The sequence below is a fragment of the Myotis lucifugus genome, unplaced genomic scaffold (assembly GCF_000147115.1).
Source record: "Myotis lucifugus unplaced genomic scaffold, Myoluc2.0 scaffold_1, whole genome shotgun sequence".
Lineage (NCBI taxonomy): Eukaryota > Metazoa > Chordata > Mammalia > Chiroptera > Vespertilionidae > Myotis > Myotis lucifugus.
The window spans coordinates 27,148,689-27,176,634 of NW_005871049.1; the positions used below are offsets into that span (position 1 = coordinate 27,148,689).

The following is a 27,946-nucleotide window of genomic DNA, read 5'->3' on the forward strand; positions in this document are numbered from 1 at the left end:
TTAGATCACTATAAACAGGTTGGTTTTTTTTACTCCCATGAATGCCCAGCATGACATTTCAGTCACTCCAAAGATGGGACAATTCAATCTTCATTCCATGGGGTGTCCCACACATTACAAGACATTTCTCCTTTCATCCTCAGCCCCCATCCCCCGTCACCCTTCATTATGCTGAGCAAAAATGGCCCTACAATTCCTACACCCCCGTTGAAAATCACTGACAATGAACTTGTTTCCACACGAGTTCATGGAAATGAGACCTCTAGATTCTTAAGTCCTAAGATTCAACATAACAAACAAATGTTCAGATAAATTCAAAAGGTTTATTGCACCAAATGCCACAAAAAAAATGGATCAAAATAATACATGGACAAGTTTTAAGAAAAAAATTTCCATACAATGACATTGATAGCTATTTAACTGATCAAAAATATAAGGTCCTATCAATTTGTCTTCATGGAGCTTCAATGGTAACAAATCCCAGAAGTTTCTCCTTGTTTAAACACCACTTAAATGTAAGCATATTGTAATCTTGCTTCCACGTTATATAGTTCACCAAATTTTGACATTTAAAAATTAACATTCAGAGGGGACTGCTTGATTTAGGCAAGTATTATACCAAAATATCCCCTCCCACAAAGCACAGTACAAAACAAATGGTTCACATTTACCAAGAGAAGCTAAAGACTCAATTTAATGGTGAAAGTATGCATGAACAAAATAGTTCCAAAAGTACATAAGACAGGAAAAATCCAGTCATTTAAAAGAATTTGGGGGGGTCACTTTATATTCTTTATTTTTATGTACAACCAACTCTAGTGAAGAACCTAAAAAGCTACAGACTAAATTTTTATAAAATCTCAGGACCTAATGATAAGAGCCCCAAACAACAGTTTAGTATCATTTAGCAAGCAGGAATTTCCCTCCCTCCAAAAAAGTTAATTTTGAAAAATATGGTAAGTTTAAAAAGTTGTGATGTGTAAACGGCAGTTCCATGGGATGTGAAAAGATTATAGTTACTTTCATTAAAAAACAGCACACTTCAGAAAAATGGATCGAAGCCTGTACAAAAAGCTATTTAACACTGATAAAAATAAAATACTTTGGAGTTATGCACAAGTATGGAAGCTACATTTTAAATTTTCATTGTCATGTTTAAACATACACAATTATCTTTACATTCGTATCACGCATCAATCTATTAAAAATAAAACTGCGACATGCTAGAAAGAGGGCCATCACAGGAACACGTATAACTCTGCTCTGTCATGCCTCACTAGCTTGCTTAAAGAAGCAAGATTCTACAAAAGCTACACTCAACAGGTAAGACTTAAAAGTTGAAGAAACCCTAAAGGTGGAATCCTGTCAACTGAGGTAGTTTTTTCAAAAATTTTTTTAAAAAATTTTGTTTTTTGAGGTGGGCATGGGAGAGGGTGGAATCCCTTTTTTGCTTCTGCAGCTAAGACAGAATGAAGCCACTGGGTGGTGTACGGTGTGTGAGTGGGTGTATCTCAACACAAGCCCATGAGATTCTTTTTCTTTTCTACTTTTGGGAAGAGGTTGAATTTAAGACAAACAAAACTTGAATGCTATGGAAAGGAGGGTTCTAAAAGAGCAGCAACGTTCTCCGTCTGTTTTTCCAGGCAGTAGGTGTGAGGATTAGGTTCTGACCGGAACCCTGAGCATCACTGAAACCATCCCCACGTGTGACCCACCTGTGGTTTTCCAACAGACGTTTCCAAGAGTTTTGGAAAAGCAGATTAAAAGGCAAATGAAATCTTCTCAGGTTTTGAGGGGGCTGGGCTCAATCTTTTATGTATGAAGTTTAGAATCAGCCTTTTAAATCTCAATTTCGCCCTATATGGGTCTAATTTTCAACATGCCACATAAGAATGGAATTGATTTTGTATTTAGTTATTTTCTATGAAACCCTGGAAGGCGGTGAATGAGGGAAAGTGCCCAAACGTGTAAACAAGGAACAGGGAACAAGAGATGAGGGAATGCTTTAAACTGGTGCAGATGGAAATGATATAACACCAGCTATTACCATTAATTTACATGTAATGAAAAGCAAATGACGAGTGAGCTGAGCCACAGGTAAGGTTCATTCTCTCTGTGTAACATCACAACAAGCAATGATGTCATGGAACTAGAGAATTTAAAATACAAACTCAGATGTTAGGCAAAAGAAAACAGAAAAATCTAAAAAGGATGAAAAATTTCAATTTTATGAAAGAAAGACATAAAATAAAAATTAAAGGTCTTAAGAGCTTTAATGCACCCATCTACATTTCACATCATAAAAAAAAAAGGAGCGGAAGGCAGCAAATCTGACTTATTCCTAAGAAGTAATACACCCATTTTTTCCCATTAGGTGCTCTTTCAAACAAATAATTCACTTGTATTTGTAAAAGAAGAGACACACTTATGTAACTTGGTGTTTAAGATAGGATTTTATCAAATAGAAAATCTGAAGTCATAAACCCTAGTCGGGAAGTTACTTCATTTTCTTAGGTACAAAGAATACATGGGAAGGACTGAAATTAATTTATAAAAGAGTGAAAGGAAATTGGAGCCTGGTTATAATTAGCTAACAATGTTCTGTTTTACTAGATCAGCTCTTGTCATTTAATGATCAATTTTTTAAGTCATTTTCTTTATCTTGGATGTCAGTACATTGTCTGACAGGGTCATAGTTCATGGTCAGTAAACTAAGAAAAATTTATTTTATAGTAACAGAAAATTACATGTTTCGTGTTTTTTATTTTTTTAAAGTCAACTATGCTAGCAAATAAACAATTCCTCATTTTGGCAGGTTTGATACTATGGGGGAGTTAATTTCTGGAACAGTGTTTTGAAAAGTATGTAGGAATTAGAAGGCACAGAGATGATAATGTAAAAATGTAGACCATGTATGAATTGTTTATAAATGTTCAAACTAATTGCTTTCATTAGTCATCCTGAACTGTTGCAGGTTTCATTTCCCACCAGGACAGCTGTGCCTTGTAGAGTATAAATAGTCATTTGTATTAGCTATTACAGGAAGAAAGTGGCTTTGGCTAGAAGAATTTAGCAACAGGAATACTCTTGAGCTTATAGAAATAACTTTGGTAAATGGCCTCTCTTAAAGAGGCTGCTGAAAGCTCTGAAGTATAAGGTTAAACACACGGTATCAGACTGTGTACTTTGCTGCTACAAACTCCATCCTGATGGGATTAAGATGCTACATTGATTCTTGGGTTTATTGCACCAACAATCCACCTCTAACCTACCTGTGGCTGTATCTGAGACAAGGTAAACTCCAAGAAGATGTGAAAAGAGCGGGTCCCTATAGCACTCTCTTCCCCACAGTCAATATTCTTCCCTGTTTTAGGTCAGTGTCGCTCCCACAGCCACCAGAGCTGACGAGGGCCCATGTGGCTTTCTTTACTTCACCTTTTGTAAAAAGCAAACTCCGACTTGGAATCTGAAGTCCTTTCCTGATGTCTTCTTAGAATAGTGGAATATGCTTTCTCCAGTGTGGAGAGCTCATGGGTCAGCTCTGAAGCATTTTCCCGCTGGAATGGTCTGCACATTGTTTACCTCCTGCTCCAAAGTCCCTTGTCGTTTGGCCCAAACACACAAGGCGAGCAGTACCAACAGCTTAGTGTGTAGTGTAGTGCATATGCTTCCTCCTTCCAGAGAGGTCACTCTCTCTGTTGACTCCTGGGTAACAAAGACCTACAGTGTTCATGAGAAACACACATGCCATTATGTCAAGTAAACCTAAGTTCCAATAAAGCATCCACTTGAAAGCAACAAGATAAAACAAGACAAAGCGGTGGAATGACTGTTTCTGTTTGCTCTTCTTATGCTTTGGACGTCATGGAGAGCTTATTCTCTTCTTCACATGAGAATGTGTGTGTTTTTTCTGCCAAGGGAGAATGGTCCTGAGCTTAAGCTTATAAGAGTATCTGAGCCACATACGGAGAATGAGTACTGGCGATAGCAGTCAACAGAGGCAGGTCATTCGACTCAATCCTGAATATTGAATAAAAGGAAAAGATTATTAATTTAAAGTAACATGATTCTGCAGTTAAGTATTATTGCTAGGGACCAAGCTTGCTAGTTCATTGCTTAAAACAAAAGAAAAAGTAAGAGGGATAGCAAGATGATAAACCTGTTCTTTTAATTATGACTTCCTAGTGGACAATGACCAGAGGACAAAGGCCAGGAGGTGGGCTGGGCACACGTGTGGACATAAAACTGTTCTTCCACAGTAGGGGCCACCGAGTCCAAGCCCATAACTTTCCTGTATTCCCTGTACAGCCTCATGGTTATACTTTAATGTTTCCTCCACTGTCTCCTCATTCATCCCTAATGCACACAGACTCTGCTCCTAAGTTACAACTAGTCTTAGGAAAATGATGGTGGCAATTTCTTCAAAAACCTTGGGGGTTTGTTCAACAGGTTATACAAGTTAGATAACATTAAGCAACATTCTGAGAGAAAGCAACACTAACAGATGCTGAGTCAAGAGACATGGCATCAGATGGACCTGGCTTTGGCGGCCTCTCTTAAAGCAGAGGCGGATGCAGCATGGGCCAGGCTAAATGCTGACAAATGTCCTGAAAAAAAGGAGGATTGCTTCAGTCCGTGAAATAAGTCCTAATCTTTCCATTGAATTCCACAAAAAATTAAAAATGAAATTTCAATGACCTCATGGAGTTTTTCCTATGCCTTTTCCAGTAATGCTCCCTGCAGGTCTACTTCCAGGTCTGCTGCACAGGAGCGCTGTGGCCCTGACAGTGGGGAAGGGGCTAGAGAGGCTGGGGATGATTCCCACTAATCATCTAAATCAGAACTAAGAAACAGAACTAAGAGATCTAAATCAGAACTAAGAAACAGAACTAAGAGATCTAAATCAGAACTAAGAAACAGAACTAAGAGATCTAAATCAGAACTAAGAAAAACAAACAAACAAAAAAACACAAGCAAGAGATACTCTGTAAGTTAATTGCAAAAGCAAATGCCTCCAAAGGGGGAAATATTTTAAAAATGAGGTATGTAAGAAAAATGTGTAACATGAAGTTCTAAGAGCCAAACACAAAAACACAGTAAAGGCCTGAGTCTTGATACTTTGATTAGCAGGCTTAAAAGAAAATTTCAAGGTCGACAATACATATACAATATTTTCTTGCCCAAATTAGGGGAACCATCATGGTAAGTAAGGAGGACAAGTCCCCACTTCTTCTTTAGAGAAGTCATGGCAGAGACCCTCAGGAAGATGCTGTACAACATGAGTAACATAAGCAAGTCTCCTCTCCTGGTGGGCTTATCATCCCAGGGAGGAAGGTACAGCCAGCCCCCGTGAACAGGCAGGCAGGCCCCTGCCTCCCAACATGGCTGCATCGGACAGCTTGTGACTTGGACATCTTACTGAAATGACTGCAGATGGGCAAACAGAGTGGAGTGTAACTTTTCACGTTCACACATAAAATAACCCAGGAAGAAGATTAACATAAAGTACCACCAGCTTAAAGTTCTGCGCTTATTTCCACTATCAGAAACAAGGAACATGCTGTTAATGGGAGAGCAGCAGAGGCACATGGGTCTGCGGGCACAGTGCTAGGGACAACCCCATCACAGGGAGAAGGAAGGGCGACACTTCACCGAACTCACCCCAGTACGACACCTAATTCTTTCACATGGACTCGTGTGTGTCCACGAAGATATTCAGACAGCATCTTACTTTTCAGGTACATCTCCTGTAGTCGATCTTCAAGATGCATGATGCACTGTGAAGCCAATAACATTCACAATGAGGGCTAGAATGGAAACCTCTGCCAGCATTCAAAGAGCTAGGGTTCTCCTGATTCATTCTTAAGTCTATAACTATAATCTAATCTCTTTCAAATACCCTTAAAAAGTTACAAGCCATCTCAAACCCTATCACCAGCAGGTTTTGTAAAACAAAGTTTATTTCTTCCGATGACTAATAAGATTTTCATATATTATCTTCTAGTCTTTTCTAAAAAGCATTTGTTGAAATCATTCTATAAGTGCTTCTAAAAAACTTTATAATAATCCTTTCCCTGTGTTAGTAAAAGTTCTTTATCAATGTAATTTTATGGCTAAATTTTTTTTTAAGAATGTGCATTTACCATTATTTACTTAACCACATAGCAATTTGCATTTTTGTTCTAAACATTGTAAAGGACACCTCTGTTGTTGTAGTATTTCCCTACATATCAGATTATTTGGGCACAATACATTCTCAGAAGTATATTTTGAAGTTTTTTTTTGGCTCTGGAGTCTATTTTAACTAGGTCTTTAAAAACAATAAAGAAAGGGCAATTATTTTCAGGACATCACTACCCTTGGAATTGTGTCCAACTTCATTTTTTAGAGAATAGCAACCATCTGTGTCTTTCACCAGAGGCTAATGCTTTTGCATTTGGCAGGAAGACCTCTCCAAGCATCTTCAGTAAGACACCTGATGGCTTTGGCAAGGGTAATTCTATCACACATAATTTTCTTCTAGACCATTACGCCTGCTATTTTCAAGGTAAAAAAGATTAACAGATGCATTTGAGAATGTTGATCTTGACCATCTGGCCTGATCAGTGACATGGAAAAAGTATCCATTAGAGATGTAATCTTTTCAGTTTTCCATTGGCTTAAAATCTTAAATGCCTTGTGTTGGGTGGATGAAACACAACTGGTAAGTGACTAAGAGTAATAATCAAAGCAAGGAGGACTTCACCAATCCTCATGAACATGGTCCCCCAAATAAACGGAGTTTAGTGGTGAAAGGATCTCCCTCCTGTTAAGTTTTAGTTCCTTATGGAGTAAATATAAAAATTTTAATAAGAATATCATAAAATATTAAAAAATATTCACATTACATGAATTCTTTGTGTTTTAGAATAGTTAATCTGCAGTGTATTCTTAGTCTCCATGAAAATTATATGCTGCGATGTCAAAATAAAGAGAACACTGGTCTATATGGAATGTATACTATTTTTGAAATCAAAGTATTTAGAATTTTTTTTTAAAGGCTTGATTATTAAATAGAATTTTTTTCCGTTTTTCCTTCTCCTTTCTGGTATCTTAATCCTGAGATGGGGTTTTTAATTTTTAATTTCTGAAAATTTAAATAGCTACTTTCCCTTTTATACTGATGGCTCTAATAGGCATTTGTTTCATTGAAATGATTTTTAAGGTGAATTTTAAACTGCAGATGAAATTTCTTCTGATCTTGGTTTTGTCAGGCTAAGTAAGCCATGCATATTATTAAGTGGTTAAACATATTTTGGTCCAAATGAAGAAAAAAATCAGCTACAGTAATTTATTGGTTGGAAAATGAAGATGTCAAAAGTAACAAGAGCTATGTATTAGAGAATAAAATATAAAAGTTGGTAAATACTTAAAACAGTAAGAAACTATAAAATCTAACATATCTTCCTTCCCTTACAGAAAAAGAGATTTCAGCCTCAAAATCAGCCTGATGCAACTTGCTACTAGAAAGAAAAACCGACTCTAAATATAGAACAAAAGTTAGATGATAGGAACCTGAGAGTTCCTCACACGATTACCCCAGGGACAGGTGACCTGCAAGAGCAAACTTCAGGTTAAAGCCCAAATAAAGATTTTAGTGAAAAGGTGGTGTTGGTCTTTACAACCATTAACCCTGTTTTATGAAAGTGGTTATTAACAATCACACGGACAGTAGCTGCCTCCTGAGTGCTTAGAGCATCTAACACCATCCCAAGTGCTTTACGTGAATCATCTAATTTTCTTTTCTAACCATATGAGTTAGGTTCTATTATATCCCCAGCTTTACAGATAAGGGAACTGAGAAGTCACACAGGAAGCAGCTGAGCCTGTGTCTGACTTCAGGCTATTGGACTCTCAAGCCCAGGCAGTGGCCACTACTGTATACTGGCTGTTTAACCTCTGCTTTGACCGCTAAAAAAGCAGTAAGTACCTCAGCCCTAATTTTCAGAGGATTCTCTTAACATGCTTGTTACAAATGAGAAAGCTGAGGTTCAGAGACACTTGTCCACCATCACACAACAGATTGATGGCAAAGCCTAGACTTGAACCCAGTCACTGTTATGCCACACTGTCTACTTAGACAGTGGGTTATACTGAAATAACAGAGGGTTATTTCAAAGCACCTTCTTCAAGGCCATAAAAATCCTGACTATTTCTGAGGCATGTGGTACCACTGTAGATTCAGCCATAAGAACCCAGGAAAATTACCCTCCATTAGCAATTAGCGTAGGTAATTAATATTCAGCTTCCAACTTTGTTGTTAAATATCTCTGTATCTTTTGTGGAGGCCAGAAGGGAGATAACAAATGTTCTGGTTTGGGGTTATTCTTTAGAGAGCAAAAGCCTGCAGAGGGAGGAAGGAGCAAAGAAGGTGAGCGTAACTTATATTTAAGCCCATGTCCCCAAGTTTTTCCTAGTGATGCCCTCAAGCCTCACTCCCACTTTTCTCCCTTCCCCTCTAAATATATTTTCTCTCAATCTCTCTCTACATGCACACACACCTTGAAGAGAATTTGCCTCGTATATTAATTCCAATAACTCAGGAAGAGCTGTCGATCATTTTCTAGGAGTTGAAGGCTCATTTGTTGTTTAATATAACATCATGAAAGTGATTTTAAAATCCCATTTGAAAAGGAATAACTGATACCATCTTCTATGGGTATGGCACTTCGGCATTTCAAGTGTTTACACGAGCTATATTCTATTTTATCTGCTAACGACTTGTGAGGGTGTCCCTGAAAACAAACTACAATTCCTTCAGGAATCAGCGTGCTTGATATGAATCTAATAAAAGGAAAAACAATTCGTTCTCCAAAGGAGGATTTTAAATTTCCCTTTATGCTTGTCCCTCCCCCCACATCTAACTAACTTTACTATATACAGTGGAACCTCAGTTCTCTAACTTAATTCATTCCGGACGGCTGTTCAAGAAGTGATTTGTTCAAAAACCGAGTAATTTTTTTCCCCATTAGAAATATTATAGATCGAATTAATTTGTTCCAGATGCCCAAATCATTGCCTGTTTTAACCTTTCTTATATATAGTACATGTCTAATGTACTATTTTACCTATAAATAAGCACTTCTTTTCTTAAAGTTATCAAACCACCTACTAGCCTTAAATGAATCTTTCAGGACTCATTCCAGCGGTGTCTTTTAGGAGGTCAACATGCAGCATCTTCACTTTTTCACATATCAATGAAACGCAGTCACCAGCTAATTGCTTTTCCTTTATCCGATCAACAAGTTTTTCTACCTCTTTAATTGCCTGTGATCATTGTTTCTTTCACACCCTAAGCCAGTGATGGCGAACCTTTTGAGCTCTGTGTGTCAGCATTTTGAAAAACTCTAACTTAATTCTGGTGCCGTGTCACATATAGAAATTTTTTGATATTTGCAACCATAGTAAAACAAAGACTTATATTTCTGATATTTATTTTATATATTTAAATGCCATTTAACAAAGAAAAATCAACCAAAAAAATGAGTTCGCGTGTCACCTCTGACACGCGTGTCATAGGTTCGCCATCACTGCCCTAAGCACTCCTGATGGCCTCTTTATTTATTTTTTTAATATACATTTTTAATTGTTGATAGGGCCTCTTTATCTTTTGAAATTGTGCTAATCATCCACTTTGCCAGCAACAAAGGCAAAACAACAATAACAACAACAACAAACCCACAAAAATATTCACTGCACAATTTCCGAGATTTAGAGGTAAATTGACTGGCATTCCCTCCTTTGTTTGTGGCCTAAGAGATGCTTTTTGTTAAGCTGAAAGGGCTGTCAGGTCCAGAACTAAACTTTTGTTCAAAGACTGAGACATTTTTTTCCATGAACAACCTCGTCAAAAACCGAAATGTTCAAGATGCGAGATGTTCGAGAACCGAGGTTTAACTGTACCTGTTAAAAAAGATTTGTCACTCTATGTTATTTGTTTCATGGAAGGGCTATTGTTTCTAAAGTCTATCATTTGTTGGTTTTATGTTGAATGTTCTATATTTACTTAGACTATCGTCTAATTGTACCCAAAAGGATACATGTGAATTTATTATTTTAAAAAGTATCGTTAAAAGTGTTTTTAAACTTATCATCAACAGTAAGTTAAAACCATTATTGCAAAGAAAAAAAAAGTGTCTTTAAACTATATTTCTTTGGTGATGCGAGAACAAATACTTACAAAATCAGCAGGGAGGTGAAGCTTGTAAAGCTGTAAAATGGATTGAAGTAAACTGGACACCTGACTAGAGACCAGGACATCCTGGCCTAGTTTCGTGCTGTCCATCACCTTCCTCTGACTGGTGGCCACCTGCACACTCCACTTGTCCGTGTCTGCGATAATACAGACGGCTTCAGCTATGGGCTCGTCAAGCACTGGATGCTGGAAGAGAAGCACAGCGGGTCAGGTTTTCGCAACACTCCAAATGACCTCGGAATGTCCTGGGTTTCTGTCCAGGATTAGACTCAGTTCAGAAGCTGATGGTAAGAGCTACAGAAATTTAGAGATTTACAGGGACTAAAATAAGAGTGTCATCATTAAATCATCATTTAAAAATTAATTTTATAAAAGCATTTCATCGTTTCTTTCTTATACCCAGGAGGTACACTATAAATGTTATTAAATGTTCATACATAAGGAAAAGATACGTGCCCTCCCTACATTCAGGATATTAAAATTCATTTCCTTTTTAAAGGCTGCACTCTCTTCTTGAGATGGAAAATAAGATATTAGAATAAGGTGTAGGATTCTATCGCCATATCTCCAATAAGAAGGTGTGGAGTAGGTAGAGTAAATTAATATTCCCTTATAGTTTTAATCACTAAGCAATGCTTACTTCGTAAGTGCATAAATCAACTCCAACAACCAACTGAAAGCAGACTGGGGTGTGAATTTATTTATCTGGAGAGTCCAAAAGGAAAAAATATGGCTTCTGAAGAACATACTTAAAATACAAAATCCTCAATAACTGAGATTTAGGGATAGAGCGGGTTAACTTAGTAAACTGCGCCACAGGGCAAATGGTAAACACTGAATTAGTCAAGGAAGAGGGCCTTACCAAAAAATCAATTTCTCAAAATTGATGAAAGTATAAAACTGCTTCAACACCAACACCTTTTATATTCATATTTAGTATCCGACATGTGTGCAAATCAACATTATAACAGGACTGTCCTTCTAGGCCCAAATTAAGAGAGAGAGAGTATACGGACAGACACAGACACACCTTCTGGGCAATGGACATGAGCACATGTTTCTAACATTTACCAAAGGAAAACTGGTACTGCCTCCTTCTGTCACTCAATCCCTTCTACTACCCGGTGGTGGGCATCTGTTGCTTTTGGCTACTTTAGCATATCTTCCTCCCAGTAAGTGCAACCTTATTTCCTTTCGGAGAATGACTTTCTTAGATAAGACCTGGAGGCCCCACCCTTCCTCCAGCAGGGTGTGCTAGCATGACCCAAGGTAGGCCAATTAGATGCTCCTTCCCCATGATTTCCCTGTGGTCAGGAGGACAAGAATGGTTGGCACCGCCACTTTCCTAGTCCTTGGTTCCTGGACTTTCATAGTTGCCTTGTTTTCTGTCTATTCTAAGATTAGTTCTTTGGCCTTCTTATCAATTCTATGAATCTTTAATATCCTTCCAATACAGTTCCTTTTGCCTACATTAATGAGAGTTGGTTTCTGCTACTCACAACAAAGAACCCAAACAGATACACAGCCCTGCCTCAGATCATGATTACCTGAGATTTTTAAGATCTAACACTAGTAGTGAAAAGACTACAACAGGAACCCAAGATGTGTGCTGTCACACTGCAATTTTAGCAGGTGATGTGGCCCCCTCGTTGTGGGCTTTTTCATTGGAAGGGAAGTCTATCCAGCTTTGTGTTCTTTCTCACAGATGGGAGAAGTGACTGGTGGGTTGGATGGAAACTTTGTGGGGCCAACACCCTTTCCTATACTATGTTCATGAGGGAAACTTTCAGGGATTAGAATATTTTCTTATTGAAATAGTAGCAAATCAGGCAAAGTTTAATGGTCCAACATTTATTTACTAGTAAGTGTATGTTCAAATACTCTCAAACATGAGAAATAAAGAATCTGACAAAGCAGATTCCTGAATTAATGAATCCCAGTTTCCTAAGAATGGTTCTCATTTTCTAGACTTGTTAATCAAACAGTGGAAAAGTTTTCTCACACATGACCCTGCATTCCCACTCTTACCTAAGGGTTTTGTGGCCCCTCACCCCTACTCTTCTGACACATACATATACACATTCTCCAAAACAGAAAGCCTCAGTGACTTCCCTTTACAAATTCCTGGAACTTCTTGCTCAATCAATGTGTCATTAATTCACAGCAAGATGACAATGACTTGTCATTGATGTACCTGGTCTTTATGAACAAAGAAAATGGAAATAAAGAAATTAAACATGGACACAGATAATAGGGTGGTGAAGGCCTGGAGCAGGGGGCAGGGGGGGCCTAGAAGAGATCAATGGGGGAAAACAGGGTACATATGTAATACTTTCAACAATAAAGATTTTAAAAAAGAAATGAAAAACATTTGTATTTTGAGCTCAATCCTCTTTAATGCTTTGCATTTATCAGAAATTCACTGTGTGCTGGGTACAGCACAGAGCAGATCTATAATATGAACCTTTCCTTCAAGGGACTTATATTCTGAGAGTATATATAATCATTACTGACCATATGCCCATATATATATATGTTTAGCTTTTTTATGGATTAATTATCTGCAGTAGATATTTGGGTCCAGTTCCTAATTCAAATCATTTCCCTAAGTGATTCCCCACCACGGCAGTAGGGAAGGAAAGTGTGTGTCAATCCAAGGAAAGTACATAGACTGTAACTTACATGGTACCACCACCACCACCAACACAACGAGCTTTGTTTTAAGCAATAAACTGCCAGAATAGGAGCAATGAGGCTCCCTGGGAGGTGATGGATGGGAGATTCTCCAAGCATGAGTTACTTCAGATGGTTGCGGATTCACACATGATAACGAAAGGGGACAGAGAACTGGCTCAATTATTTTAAAAGGGGGAACTAAATGGGCTAGAGAATGTAAAAAACAATCAAACGTGAAAAATGAGCATGAGTCGTTTTTAAATCACTGGAGCAAAGCGGCAGCATCTGAGGTGGAAAACTGGGGAACGAAGAAAGATGAATGGGTCCACGGGCTGGGATAGACTGACAGAAATTTGGGAGCCCATTCCTTAAAACAGGGAGCTGAATCTTTGTTCCCTGTATTCTTAGCCCCTGGCATAAAATCTGGTATTTGAAAAATGTTACTAAAGTAATATGAAACAAGTTAAGCACAAGCAAATGGCAGAATTGATGAGCATGCTCCATTCCCTAACACAGGTACTGCTAATTTTATGTATGCAGGCTCAAGGGACAGAAAAGAACCAGCTAAATGTTTCTAGAAAATTATTTTTAAAATATTCAAAGAATTGCACCTTCCCAGGCCACTAAATAACTAACACACAATCCCCTGAATATTTCCACAGGGCAACCCAATTGCCTCCATCTAACTATATCATCCAGTAGCTACTCACTTATTTACTGAAAAAAGAACACTTTTTAAAGGCAGATGGAAATGGGAGGGAAATATAAATAGTCGAGAAAAAATAAATGAATGCTGGAGAAAGAGAAAAATAACATCAGCAACAACTTTAGTTACATTTAAGGGGCACCAGGGCGACCAGTTGCCCATAGGTAATATGGTCTAAACTTCTACTGGGGCACAGAGTTAAAGCTTAAGTTCCAGTGATTCTGGAAGTTTCTGAGATATATCTTTCCAAAGGAAACACAACCTCATTAAAGAGCTTATTAGTTAATCTCTGAGATTTTAGAAGAGTGATTTTCAACCTTTTTAATCTCATGATGCACATAAACTAATTACTAAAATTCTGCAGCACACCAAAAATATTTTTTTTGGTCGATCTGATAAAAAAATAGATATAATTTTGATTTATTCACACTGGATGTTGTGTTAGCTGATATCATTTTTTAATTTGACAATCTAAGGGAAAAGAGGTTGTGCCCTTGACTAGTAAGATACTGCATGTTTTAAAAATTCTTGCGGCACACTGGTTGGAAATCACAGTTTTAGAATTTAAAGAACTCTAAGACCCAGAAGACCCTGGTTGGATTTATCACAGAAACGCACACCCACACACACCCTATGCCCCGGTGTTGACTAAAGTTCCTGTTAGGAAAGGCTCTACTTTTAAGGCTTATAGAGAACCACAAATAAACAAAGGAAATACTGAGTTACATGTAGTATATTTATAATACTTTTTCTTATTAGCCTTATCTTAATTTTAGAAGCAATTAATAATGAAACCTGTCAGGGATTTTTTTTATCCTCACCTGAGGATATGTTTATTGATTATTTTAGAGAGATAGGCAAGAAGGGAGAGGGAAAGGGAGATAGAGGGAAGGAGGGAGAGAGGGAGAAACATTGATATGAGAGAGAAACATCAATCAGCTGCCTCCCATATGTGCCCCAACTGGAACCTGCAACACAGGTATGTGCCCTGACCGGGAATCAAACCCACAACCTTTTGGTATATGGGATGACACTCCAACCAACTGAACCACCCGGCCAGGGCTAGGACAATTTTTTAAGTTCACAATTTTATCACATTCACGTGCACATCAGGGTACAAACACACACATTTCTCAGCCATAACATACATGGAGCAGTACTTTAAAGAAATGCTATAAAACACAAGATGGAATGATTCCAACATCTGTGAAATGCCTGACTCAACCATCTGCTATTCTTAGGGTTTTGAGCTTAGGCGAGGGGACTAGAAAAAAAGAAATAGCAGGTGAGGCTTGGCTGCATCCCAACACTGACACATGAACCAAAGGAGTCTGGCTTCCTATGGCTCTTCTGTAAAAGGAGACACAATATAAATATCAGCTTGGCAAGTAAGATTACTTAGTAAGAATCCTCTTCCTAATATTAAACACCCCCCCACCCAAAGTTCTCTTCCCAAACATTTCTGTCTCAGATTAAACAGAACCTCTGACATTTGAGTTTTGAATGAAAATCTAAAGAAAATATTAACATTAAAAACGGTCATTTCCACTTAAAATGCTTGTTTGGTTGAAAGCTTTACCAACCTTATAGACACATATATTAATTTTCCCTTTTTCTCTCAAGCCTAAAGAGAATCAATTTTAAAGTTCGTTTCTTGCCCACAGAGTTTGTTAAATTCTCTTATCAGAATGAGTCTGCAGTATGTTTCTACTTCCTCCACAATCTGAGACTTCCAAGTGTCCACAGCCCACTAACCCAGGTAGCACCCCAGAGCTACCAACCCTCAACAGCCCCTAATGCTTCTTGCCACCTCTTCCAGACAAACCATTGCCAGCATTTTCCATGCTTCCCCCAGAAACGTAATCAGGCAACTCAGAAACTTCTGATGGAGACTGGAGGACGAATGAACACTGGAGATCAATAAAGGCAGCATGGCTCAGTGGTTGAGCGGTGACATATGAACCAGGAGGTCATGGTTCGATTCCCAGTCAGGGCACATGCCGGGTTTGCGGGCTCGATCCCCAGTGTGGAGTGTGCAGGAGGCAGTTGATCAATGATTCTCTCTCATCATTGATGGTTCTCTCTCTCCCTCTCTGAAATCAATAAAAATATATCAAAAATAAAAGAACTGCAGGTGGTTGTTAGGGTGGATGGCCAGTCTCCACCAGAGGAACGAAGTAGTGACAATATGCCATTATTTCTGCTTTGCTCTACTTGATGAGAGTTAGAAACGATCATTTATTTAGCTCTACCTAGTCAATATCTAATTTATCCAAACTACTTTCCTGTTCAGATTTCTCAAGATAAATGAACAAATGAAATGCTGTTATAGATCTTAAAAGGTTTCTCAAGTACTTTTTGCTTATTATATCTTGTGGAATCGACAGAACAAGTCTGGGTAATTCGCAGGCACTTAGGCTTTGTGGGTCTGTGTCCTGGGAGTGTTGGTGCCTAGGACACTCCAACACCCAGGTTCTGGATCAGATCTCTGCAGGCACAAAACACACTGTTCTGGCTGCCGTGCACATGCCTTCCGCCTGCCTCAAACTTTCAGGAACACGCCAGGTCTACAGGTAATGCCTGGGTGATCAGAAGAACTGTGGTTCTGACATTTCAACAAAAGGCAGTAAGATAACAGCAAAGGCGCTGAAGTCAGATCGGACTGGGCTTGCATGCTGTCACTTACTAGCTGTGGGACTTTAGCAACTCAATCTGGGCCTCGGTTTCTACATCTGTATAATGTGATAGTACCTGATTCACAGTTTCCATGAGGTTTAATTCACAGAGGCTTTCTGTGAGATACATATGTATGAAACATGTAGCTACGTGCCTAATGCTTATTAGGTATGTTTGATGAGCTTTCTTATACCACCCCCTCTCTAAATTAATCGTGTCCACTAAACCTTTAAACTTCTTAAAATACCACATTGTCATTTCCCTCACCAACTCAAAAACTTACTCCAGTACATATCACCCAAACACTTAGGTTCAAGTGTCTCTTTATCCATACCTAAAGCTCTCCAGTCTGGGCCCACCTTCACCTTTACATATTTACCCCCCAGGGCTCGAGAAGAAAACACCTTCTCCGGGCAGGGAGAACCCCTGCCTCCCACCTCGGGCTGTGCCCAGAATGTCTTCCCTGCTACTTTTGAAATGTCTAATCCTTCCAGGACCCAGTTTGGGTCCCATCTCCACCCATCCCCCACCCCCACATCCTCTGCTCTTCCTTTAACTTCTGAAACATCTACATTTTGGTGTTTAATCCCACTGTCTTAACTTGTTCTTGATCTCACATCTGTTTGTCTACTCGGTGATTTCATAAGTAACCCAAGGAGAGAAATCCCATTTTATTTTTGTTCTTTAGCCTCTGAAATAAGCCTAACAAATTACTAGGCATGTGCTAAATATCTAATATATGCTGGCTCCATTGAACAATTCTCAACTCAGATTTCTTTACTTTTGGATTCAATACAGTTCTATTAAGTCATCGCACAATTATTAATATATTTGTTTTCCGCGTACCACATTTAAATGACTAACATTTCACATAATTACCTATTTTTAACTTAAAGATCAGAAAACACCATTCCCACATACATGCTCCCTATAACTACTTATTACTTCATCATGCCTTTTCCCTGTGGGATGGCCAGGAACACAGTCCTGCTCCACAGATAGGAACACTGAGGACAAAACACATATGTGCTTACGAAGTATCTTGGTGTGTCAGAAATAGAATCTAGGAACTCATTCAAGTGTTTCCAACTTTTAGCTGGAAGAGCCTGCCAAGGCCCCGACTTTGAAATCCTAAAACCTTGTTATGGTGTAAATCCCTCAGAAGAAAAGATTGAAAGAAGTGTGAATGATGTTCTCAACGTCAACAGGGGAAAACACAGTTGTCTCTACAATGACTTTGTTAAGAAACGTCCCCATCTTTACACAGCTGGCACTGCCCAATAACATACTCTAAACTGACCCTTTGTTAATCCTCAAAGATGTCCAGCCCGCGTGTCTTACAGACAACAGGAGTGCAGACAGACTTCCATTCACATAACCAGCTCTGAAATCTGCCCACTAGTCACAATAGTGCACATTTAACTGCTAGGGTCGAGCCACTGGACAGCAAACACAAAGCCAGCAGGTGATTTAGGTCTCAGATCGTTGGACGTACCTCCCTACCCCTTTTCTTTTTCTCTGGAATATTCTGGATAATAACACAAGATTCTTGGCCATCATTTGAGTGTCAATTTCTTAATCATTCTATATGAAGTAATGTACTGGCAAGTTTAACACCGTATTCTAGCCTCTATGTCTCCTACTTGCTTTTCCATGCTTTTTGTTTGTTTTTTTGTTTTGGGGTTTTTTTTTGTTTCAGAGCTACAATTAAAGAGTTGGTTTGATATGTGGCCTCCATTTCACAAATTCTAATTCTCTCTAGCTGCATTTAATCTACTCTGCTCTCTAACCCTTGAGTTTTAGTTTCGATTACCACATTTTTCAATTTTAGAAGCTCTTTTTAGTTCTTTTACAAATCTATGATAGTTTACTACATCATATGACCTTTTAAAAACTGTTCCAGTGCAGAGGCAAGCTAGAAGAGGTCCATGGGGGAGAAAGGGGAACATATGTAATACTATCAGCAATGAAGATTTTAAAAAATTAAAATTAAAGCTGTTCCAATTCCTCCTTTCAATCTGTAACCATTTTAAACATAATTACTTGAACGTTATTTCGGATTGTTCTAGGCGTGTTAATTCTCCTGGTTGTATTGACTCACTCTCTCTTATCCTGGTGTCCTCAGACATGGTTTGTAATTTCTGAACATGAGCTGATCTTGGTGGGAGTTCTTCGTTTCATTTTATGTGCTATATGTGTCTCTTGGAAACAGGTTCAGTGTCAGTCACTAACGGCTTAAGAGTTGCAATAAGGTGGAGAAGTGGAAAAGAAGCCATGTGTCTTATAGCCTGTGGCTGGTAAGGGTGAGTGTGCTTCCTTCTACCAGTCCCAGGGGTTTGATGTTTATTTCTCGGGCGGGGATTCCCCAGTCACTTGGGTAAAATAAATCGGAACCCCAAACCCGCTCATAGCACAGGCCTGGAGTTTGATTTGCCATGGGTGACTTTATTTTTCCCCACCCAACTTTCCAATGTGTGCCTTTGCTGCTTCACTGTTTATGGTTGGAGTTTTCTAGTCCCCTCTTTAAAGCTCCAGGTTTTAGGTAAAAGGCTCAATTCCAGGTGTGAGATGACATCTCCCATCCTGAGTGGATCTTATAAACTCCAGACCTGATTCCTAGGAGCTGTATCCAGTATGAGACGCCAGAAGGCAGCTGTTGCATCAGCCCAAACTTACTGTCCTGGCTTTGATTTCTATGTGTTTCTGGCACAGAAAAGATTCTCCCCCTTTTCCCCCCTCATGCATATAGGCTTTATAACAAGGGGCTGGGTGGGGATGGTAGTATTTTATCCATTATTTTTATAGTTTAGAGGGGAGGCAGACCATCTGTATCCCGACGTGTTCCTGGAATCCTCCCACCTCGTATCCTGACTGTGGCTGTAAACACAGCCCACAGTACATAAAAGGACTCAGTATTTTCTAATAGAAAAATAAACCTTCTCGTCCCCCAAAGCCATCTCCAGCCTCCCTGCCCCGCTGCTGGCCAAGCAAGTTGGCCAGGCCACCTGAAACACCGCCATCAGAGATTTCTATTCATCAAACAGGCTGTTAACATAAGAAAATACTGAAGATATTTATTCATCTTACCATAATTCTGTAAACATTTGTTTATAACAAGTTTCTCTTAGAAGCAGGCTCAATGTCAGCCATTAAAGGCTTAAGAGTTGTAATAAAGTGGAGGAGAAGAGAAAACCGATCATTCTGGACCATGGCACATTATCGCTGAGGGATCCTGGTAGGTACATCAACATGAGGACTCTGGGACGCCAAAGACATCATGATGCCAGGACCCGGGGGCAGAAGGAAGAGTCAAGTGAGGCGATGGGGTGGGGTGGGGTGGGGTGGGGGGCGCACAAAGGAAACATCTGACCTGCGTCTGTGACTGTGGTCACCAGGCTCACTGGACTGACCCCCGAGGTCAGCCTGTGGCTTTGCCAATGCAGTGTGCAACCTTGGGGACGGCTGCTCTGTCAGGCGGTCACTTGCTGAGGAAAGGAAAGGTGCTCCAAGTGGAAAAAGATCATCAGGATAAAATTATGGGAGGATGTGCACGACTCCAAAATAAAACGTGAGAAGGTTGGTAGCTTTTTTGAAGAGAACGGCATCGATGTCCAAATATTTTGTACACAGTGCAAAAATTTGGGAAAACATCAAAATTAGCCATGATCTAATATTTACAAAATGCAAGAGAAATGAAGCCCAAGAGACCCATTATAAGTGTTTCACTATCTTTTAGGTAAAGAAAATGAACACAAAAAGCCACAGGCATCATGTCTAAACACATTATTCTATTCCTTTATTTTTTAAAGAAAGACTAACTGCTATTTCTCTTTACTTCAGAAGAAAGAGACACTAATCGGCATAACTTTATCCACAGTAAGAAACACATGTTCTATGGGAAATAGCCACATCACTTTCCAGGCACCAGGCGAGGTGCTGAGGTAGGAAAGAAAGTCAGTCCCCGCCTCCCCTGCCCCGCTCCCAGTTTCCAGGTGCCTGCAACCATAGTGGGACAGAACACAAAGGCACAGAGCAATGTGCTAAGGAGCCTGGAAGGGGGAGAGTAGTTGAGTTCTACCTAGGGGTGCCTAGGATGGTTTCAAAGAAGAGGCAACATGTGAACTGGGTCTCCAAAAATGAACAGAAATTTGTTCAACAGGGCCTTATGCAAAGGAAGGAAAGGTGCACAAGTGGGAGGTGGATGGGCCACTACAGGATGGCAAACAGCGTGACTGGAACAAACGAGAAGATGGAGGTGTGTAGTGCAGGCGCGTGCGCGTGCGTGCGTGCGTGCGTGTGTGTGTGTGTATTTGAAGGACATAAAGGGACCAATCCAGCCAAGGAGTTTACATTTTACTCTTTAAAAAAGGGGGAAACTATTAGAGCAGAAGAGTAAGTGATCATTAGAAAGAGCCCTCTTGTGGCACCATGGCACATTGCAGCATGATTGGAAGGGGGAACACTGGCACTAGGACCACTAGTTGGGAAGGTTAAGGGGAACTTAAATAAGACAGCAGTCACAATGAGAGAATCACAAACATGTCAGATTGGAGTTGGCCATACTCAGAGATCAATATCTTTTTCAAATACTTTTTAAATCACAATCCACAATAAGAAATACATTTTAACATCATAACCCAGTGTGCATGCTTACACACGTGTGACCATGTGTGTCCCTGAATACATGTGTATAAATATGCATACATGTGCACACACACACACACAGAGATTTCACTAAATAGTAAGACAGTGCTATAGGCCCAAGGCATTATCAAGCTCACTATCCAACACAGGGAAACGAAAGCAATAAGAGATGTTCTAATAGCAGGTGTGCCCTACATAGATGTTTCCTTTGTATTGCTATTGATTTTAAGGCTATTGTTGACTTGGGACACTTAGTGTTCTCTGTGTTACTTAAGTAATGACTTACAACTTGATGTGACTTGCTGTTCTTTTGTAGTCTTCCCGGCTGATTCCACTGCGCGGCTTAATTAGGTATTCATGAGCATATATCTCAGCCAAGCTTACAGCAAAGCTGCTTATCTGTGCTGATTTCCGCATGATATTTCTGGAGTCAATCTGTTGCTACTCTTAAAATCAAATGAAAGAGGCTGCTATAGCCAACTGTTACTTTGCTTTACAGTGTGTTCTATAAAATGCCTGAAGCCTGGAACATAGTTTTTTTTTAAGCATTAAAATGTGATGCTAATTTTGATCTAGACAACCCTACTCTGCAGCAAGCCACCTGGAATGTTCCTTGTCATGTCACAGGCAAAGGGAGCGTGGACACTTCTAGCACTGAACGAGCATGTGCTTGGGTTCTGTCCATCTTCTCCAACAGGAGTTTCCTGGGAAACTCATTTACAAGACACTTTCACATATATCATCTTAATAGCTAACATTTATTGGCATTTAGTAATGTGCCAGGCACTGTGCTAAACACTTGATAGGCATTCTCTTCAAAACAGACCTATAAATACTGTTCACTTTATGGAAGATAAAACTGATGCTTAGAAAATCAAATAACCTTGCTCAAGGCCACAAAGCCATGAAAGGTTGAGCCATGATTCAAACTCAGGTTTCTCTGTCTTCTGAAACCAAACTCCTAACCACTGGGTTATATTTCATCTGTTCCTCTAAATACATTTTTCTGAGGCTTAGCAATGCCAGCTGATTTACTCTACTCCCAGCGAATGAGTGGTAATCCTGAGACTGGAACCTAAGCCATCAGTGGTAGGTCAGTGCTCCTCCACACTCTCCCCTGCCCCATAACTCAATGCCCCTGACACTGCCCTGCCAGCAGTATTCTCAGGCAGACAAACATACAGGAGAAAAAAGCAAGAGAGGAAAAGCTACCTGAGGTACAGGTACAGAGTACAGCTGACTCTCCCCCTTCTCTCCTCTCGCCCACTTTACCATTTAAAGTCAGAAGGAAAACAAGAGGAAAGAATGCACACTTAGATGTAGCACAGAAAAGGGAAACTAAATATTACTTTAGCCTAATTTAAGGCAGCTGTACAATCTATATGTTAGGAGGCAGAGAAACAGTTCAAATGACAGAAAAAAGGTAGTATATGGATTAAACAAGAACATGTGTTTAAATACTTAAAGACCACATTTTAACACGTGAAAGCCAGTAATAAAAATGGAAATACATAAAATAAAGTTAATATGCCTTTCTTTCATAAGAGACTACAGTAAGGAAAAATACAAAGAGAAATGCTTAGTACTGGAACCCCAAGAATGCAATTCTTCAATGAGGGAAGAAACGCCACAAATCAATCCATCCTGGTTATAAAAATGCACATTCACATAAGATAGATTTTATAATCCAATCATGCCGAGATCTAGAAAATAGATCAATGGCGTTTAAACAGTAATTAAAAAATCCTCTAAAAACAATATGAATAGCAGTGCCCAATGAAGTCTCACATGAACACTAAAAATGAATAACATCCAAAAATAGATTTTGAAAGCAAGCTGTGATAAAGCAATTTATCCTAATCTTCTCTTCCACAAAAAGCGATGATTTCTGTTCTAACTCTGGTCATGTACTTGTTCTTGAATCTGCTTTTTTCTCTGGCAATCTACTCAAGAATTTAAATAATTACTAGGCTTTATGGAGCAGTAAATTCAATATGTTTTTAAAAACCCTCTTAATTTACTTTTCAACAAATATTTGTAAATGGCATTTGATAGTAAGGCTTTTTTTTTTTTAATTTAAACACTGCCACAGACCAGAGTCCCAATCTGAGAGGCAGATTAAATGGAACACTACTTCGAAAGTAAAATTCATGATGATGAGTGTGCCAAGTGAAATTAGAAATCCACTAATGCTAATTGGATACATTCTAAATGCATTAAACTTCTGAAGATGTTTTCATGAACCCTTTGAAATTGCCCATTAACACCCATGCCTGGCTGCACTTTGGATGTACCCACAATTTGACATAATATAGGTTATTATGCTTAATAACTTTCGGTATCTCAGGGTGATTGCGTAAAGAAACGAGAAAGCTAGTGTGAAAGTACTACTTCTGAAAGGAAGGGGAAATGATATCTGAAAAGTCTTTAAGAGTACAAATAGAGGAAGCATTGTTTTATTTTTTCAAATATATAAATTAAAGAGCTAGATGGTCACCATGAAAACCTAATACACAAAAACCAGAACTTGTCAGCCTATAAAGAATACTAAAAACGTCATGGTTTTGCAGGTAATGTCAAGGAGCGTTATCAATCAATAGGTTATATTTCCACAGTGGTTGGTGAGTGAGTCAGGGGCCTCTGGGCACCACCTCCCAGCTAGCAAGATCAAGGGCACTGAAGACAATCCCATTAGTTCACACTAGATCTCTTGGCACTTCTGTCAGAACTGGAACCTGGGGCTTCATGAAAGAAAGGTCCACCGAGCAACACCAACGTTCTCACAAATCAAACGGCCAGCAGAGCAGAAAGAAAAACCCCACAGGTTTTGCATATATGGATATAAACATAAGGTGCTGACAGAAAAGGAAAGGAGGTGATTCCCCGCCTTAACTCCACAGACAGCTGCAAATGGATGCGAGACTCTGAAGTCACTGAGAATACACGGTTTAGGACAACCCAGAAAGACAGCATCATATAAGGAGAGCGTTGTTCCTATCCTGTGGTCCCTGATGGATGCACCTGTGAAATGATGCACAAGTATGCAGTGTTCATTACAAGTATGGAAGCAAAACTTGAGATTCCGTATACAGCTTTGTTCCAGGAACACCTGGAGAGGGGTAGCATCTGACCACAAAGCAGGGCAGGATGAGGAATGTTGGGGTCTAATGCGTCCCTGGGCTGGCCTTCCAGCTTCAGGTCGCCCTTCCTCGTCTCTTCTCCCATCCCATCCAGGGGGGTTAGGAGGACATCTGCTTCACTAGTGAGCTTTTCTTCCCATTTCATACAAATCTTCAGCCGGCTTAGCCTGAGCCTGATGCATGTTTAGTCTTCACAGAGGAGGTACTCAAGGCCAAAGATAACATGCAGTGCTTCTGTTTCACCTCCCAGAAAATACTTGTTGGGCGAGGAGGTAGACAACAAGCCAAATTCTACTTTCCTTAATGTAATGAGGACTGTCCCTATTGCACAAGATACAATATGTTTCCAATGCAAAACATCTATTTTTGCACATCTGCCCAATAGCAGCTCAATGAAAAACAGGCCCATCAGACTGACACAGCTGCCTTCACTGCTCAGTCCCTGTCACGCTGCATACAGCAGAGAAGCACTTCACGGCAGCCACAGGGCAATTTTCCAGGGAGACGTGTTCATCTTTACACAGTCATCTCATGCGGCCATCAGAGTAAACTCAATGACAAATCAGTTAAAATAAATTACTTTGAACTTGTATGGATCGGGTAAAAAGCAAACCATATGTGACATCTCTTTCGTCCTCCCCGTGATGGCTTAGAATTGTCACCATCTGTGTTATTTATTCTATTTGCCTGGCCTATAGCCCCCACACACCCCCAGATGCACTCTTTGCCCTTCTCTGTCCTTTGTGGGCCCCAGTAGGCAGACCTCTGTAGACCGCAGGCCTATGTCTGCATCAGCTGGGCCCAGCCACTGGGAAGCACGAGAAGAGCTCAGAAGCTGGAGAGGAGCGATGTCAGGCATTAGCCCCTACCCTCCTCAGTGCCTCTGCGGCCAGGGAGTCCCTCCTCCAGTCCCAGCTCTGCTCTCACTGTGCGCTCCCTTACTCTTCCAGGCCCAGTCCTCCCAGCCCAGCTGCTGCTAATCCCTGGTGCTTCCCCAACCCTGCCCACATCTCTATAAACAATCCTTCACGGCACACTCTTCAGTATGAAACAGTCTAAACACCTGTGGCTGGGCTGGGCAGGACCCTGGTGGACACACTGTCGGCAGCCAGGGCGCCAAGCTGCAAGCACTTACATGGACCGTGTGGACCAGGTCAGCCATCAGGCACTGCCTCAGCCTCTCGTCACTGCTGGTCCCGTGGAGCACCAGATCAGGCATGTACGTGGGGCAGTAACCCGCCAGAAGGGAGCGGCCAAAGTTCCTGACATTCGGGTTGCTGATGCTCTGAGACCTAAAACAATATTGGTCTGTTAGAACACACCATTAAAGATGGACTCCCTTCTGTGTTACAACTGAAACAAAAACCCAAGCCACGCAGGCCAGATGAAGGGTGGGCTGTTTCGCCAGACCTCCAGTAAGCAGATCACTGGTGCCAGAAAAGGGAAGGGGCTGGAAAAGTGAAGAGAGTTTTTTGTTTGTTTTTTCTAATGGTAGTATATTTCTAATGGAAGAAAACAGTATATTGGCGGCTGGTTACGAGTTTGTTCCTGTATCTCACAAGGCACATCCACCAGGCATCTGTGTCAAGGGAGTGAAGAAAGAGAAAGTCTATGGGGGAAGCCTGCCAGCTGTCTGGCTTTAGAAACTCGACACATCTGCACAGGGTGGTGCCCACAACAGGGCAGCAGAACAGAAGAAGTCTCTAATTACTGCTTTCAGTCATCACAGACCAAATCATCGGCCTGTGGGAGTGTTAGGAAGAGGTGTTGTTTCCCAGCCGCTTCACGCTGCTCTGACCGGCAGGAGAGAAGCGGCAGGTGAGTGCAATCCGCCTCCTCCGAAGCAAGGCGTCTGCTGCCCACCGTGCAGCCCCATCCAGATGATGGGACAGTACACGCCCTGCCCCACCACCCACTCCATCACATCCCCTGGTTCCCCAACATGCCCCAGTCCTGGCAAAGGTACCACCCGCCTCCTCGCTCAGAGAGCTCGATGCACTCAGCCAGTGGGCATCCCGGGAGAAAGGGCAGGCTGGAAACTATATCAGTTTGATAAAACTTCTAACACTTGGGGAAAAACAACTGATATGTGTGACAGCCAACAGCAGCTAACGTGGTCATGGCTGTGTTTGGACCCAGTTCCCTTGCGTCCCAGCCGCCCAGCGTTACCTGGGCAGAGGCAGCTCCACTTCCAAGGACTCTTCAGCCTGGTCGCCGCTGTGACCTAGATCCAGTGTGGCTGAAGCACACACTTCGTCATCACTGTCTCCAAGAGCGCTATCCGAGCTTTCGTTTCTGGGAATGTCTCCTTCAGTCCTGAAATCAGCCGTCCCGTCGGCATCCCCACAGGGGACATCTGTAGCGACGGAGGTGCCGGAGTCCTGCTGTGCACACTTGCCAGACACAGGCTCTATCAAAGGTCCCTCCCCAGCCTTCGAATGCAACCCTCTCGTGTTCTCCAGCGTCCTCTGCCCAGTTCCTGCCGCACTGGCATCAGGGGCAGACGAGTCGGCAGGGGGGTTGAGCTGCCCGGCAGCATCTGCTGCAGCCTCCGTGCTGAAGCCTCTGTCCTCAGCGTAAGTCCTGTCAAAGTCACCCTCATCCCCCTCAGATGGCAGATTCTGAGGACAGCAGACACTCTGCCGGAAGCCAGGCAGGAAGGAGCACCTAGAAACCTGCTGGTCCTGAGCCGCGTCAGCGGCCACCCTGGGCTCCACCAAGGGACAACCTGCTAACTCTGGATGCTGCCTACAGGCCGTGAGCCGCGCCTCCATTTTCTGAGCACGGCTTTCCAAGTCAGACTCTGGAGATACGGAGCTCCCAATCTGGAAAGTGACCTTTTCTAGGGGAGGCTTCTCCCGGGGAGGTCTGTCCGGGCAAGGCCAGGCCGCTGACCGGTGTGGGAGTTTCTTAGGCATCTCCCTTTTCAACTCCTCACTGGCCTTCAATCCTGCCCCCAAACCTTTCCAGCTGGAGAACCTGGAACAGCCATCTCCTGGGGCCTCTTTTTCACTTTCTTCCTCCCCACAAAATACATCCTGCGGTTTCCAAGAGCTGCCCAGGGCTGGGTCCTGGTAGTCCAGGCTGCAGGCCACAGAACTCTTGTTTCCTTCTGTGTCAGGTTGGGGACAAAGGTCTCTGATGTCCTTGTCCTCTGGGGTCCCAGCCAGGCCCTCGGGTCCGGGGCTCCTTCCCTCAGCAGTCAGTGTTGCTGGCAGGATGGGGGGCAGGAGAGCAGGCTCACTTCTCACCGTGACCACCACGTACTCAGACTCCTCCACCTCTCCCTTCTCCAAGGCTGTTGTGATGTTGCTCCCATTTAACACCTGGTCCCCTTCTCCGTGATTCCCATTCCAGGTCAGATGGTTCTCTTGCAGCTCAGAGCAGCGGAGAAAGTAGGTCAGGACGTAAAGTATGCGCTGGACCAAATCCTTCTGCTTCCCCACCACCACGGTGCGCGTCAGCCTAACTGGAGAGCCGATGGCTCCATAGAGATCACCTGCAGAGCAAAGTGGACACAAATACAAGTAATCAGGGGTGAGCGTGCCCTGGATATGTCGGCTTTTACAAGAGAAAAACAGATGACTTACAGTCCCAAATAAGAATTGCTTCTTCACACAAATGATTGAGGAAAACAAGTAATGCCTAGTAATGCCGTGTTTTCGTTTTGCGTCTATAGTGGAGAGTCTGTCTGAAAAGGCGGGGCATGACTGCAGCATGCTGCTCTTGTTGCAAAGGGTCAGCACTGCTATATACAGCCATTATAGGTCTGCCTACCCATCTCACTGGCTGGCCAACTCTACCTCCCAAGGAAGGATAAAGTCAGAGCCCTGAATATGTGACCAAGTCAAATACTGTATCTTGGAAACT

The 27,946-nt window shown here is 41.3% G+C and overlaps 1 protein-coding gene across 7 annotated transcripts in view; it reads right to left on the reverse strand.

Moving 5' to 3' along the window:
• Positions 1-303: 303 nt before the first annotated feature.
• FNIP2 (folliculin interacting protein 2) overlaps positions 304-27,946 on the reverse strand; it is a 116,682-nt gene continuing 89,039 nt past the window's right edge. For 5 of the 7 annotated variants that reach the window (XM_023755370.1, XM_023755364.1, XM_006081848.3 and 2 more), the window contains 5 exons: positions 26,246-27,575; positions 25,212-25,368; positions 10,220-10,420; positions 5,662-5,777; positions 304-4,020 (listed from right to left, as the gene is read on the reverse strand). In XM_023755370.1, coding sequence (XP_023611138.1) covers positions 3,942-4,020; positions 5,662-5,777; positions 10,220-10,420; positions 25,212-25,368; positions 26,246-27,575 — 1,883 coding nt within the window. In that variant the 3' untranslated portion in view covers positions 304-3,941. Of the gene's footprint in view, positions 4,021-5,661; positions 5,778-8,236; positions 8,384-10,219; positions 10,421-25,211; positions 25,369-26,245; positions 27,576-27,946 lie in introns of those variants that run through there. The other 2 variants (XM_014456385.2, XM_023755371.1) reach the window with 2 other exon arrangements.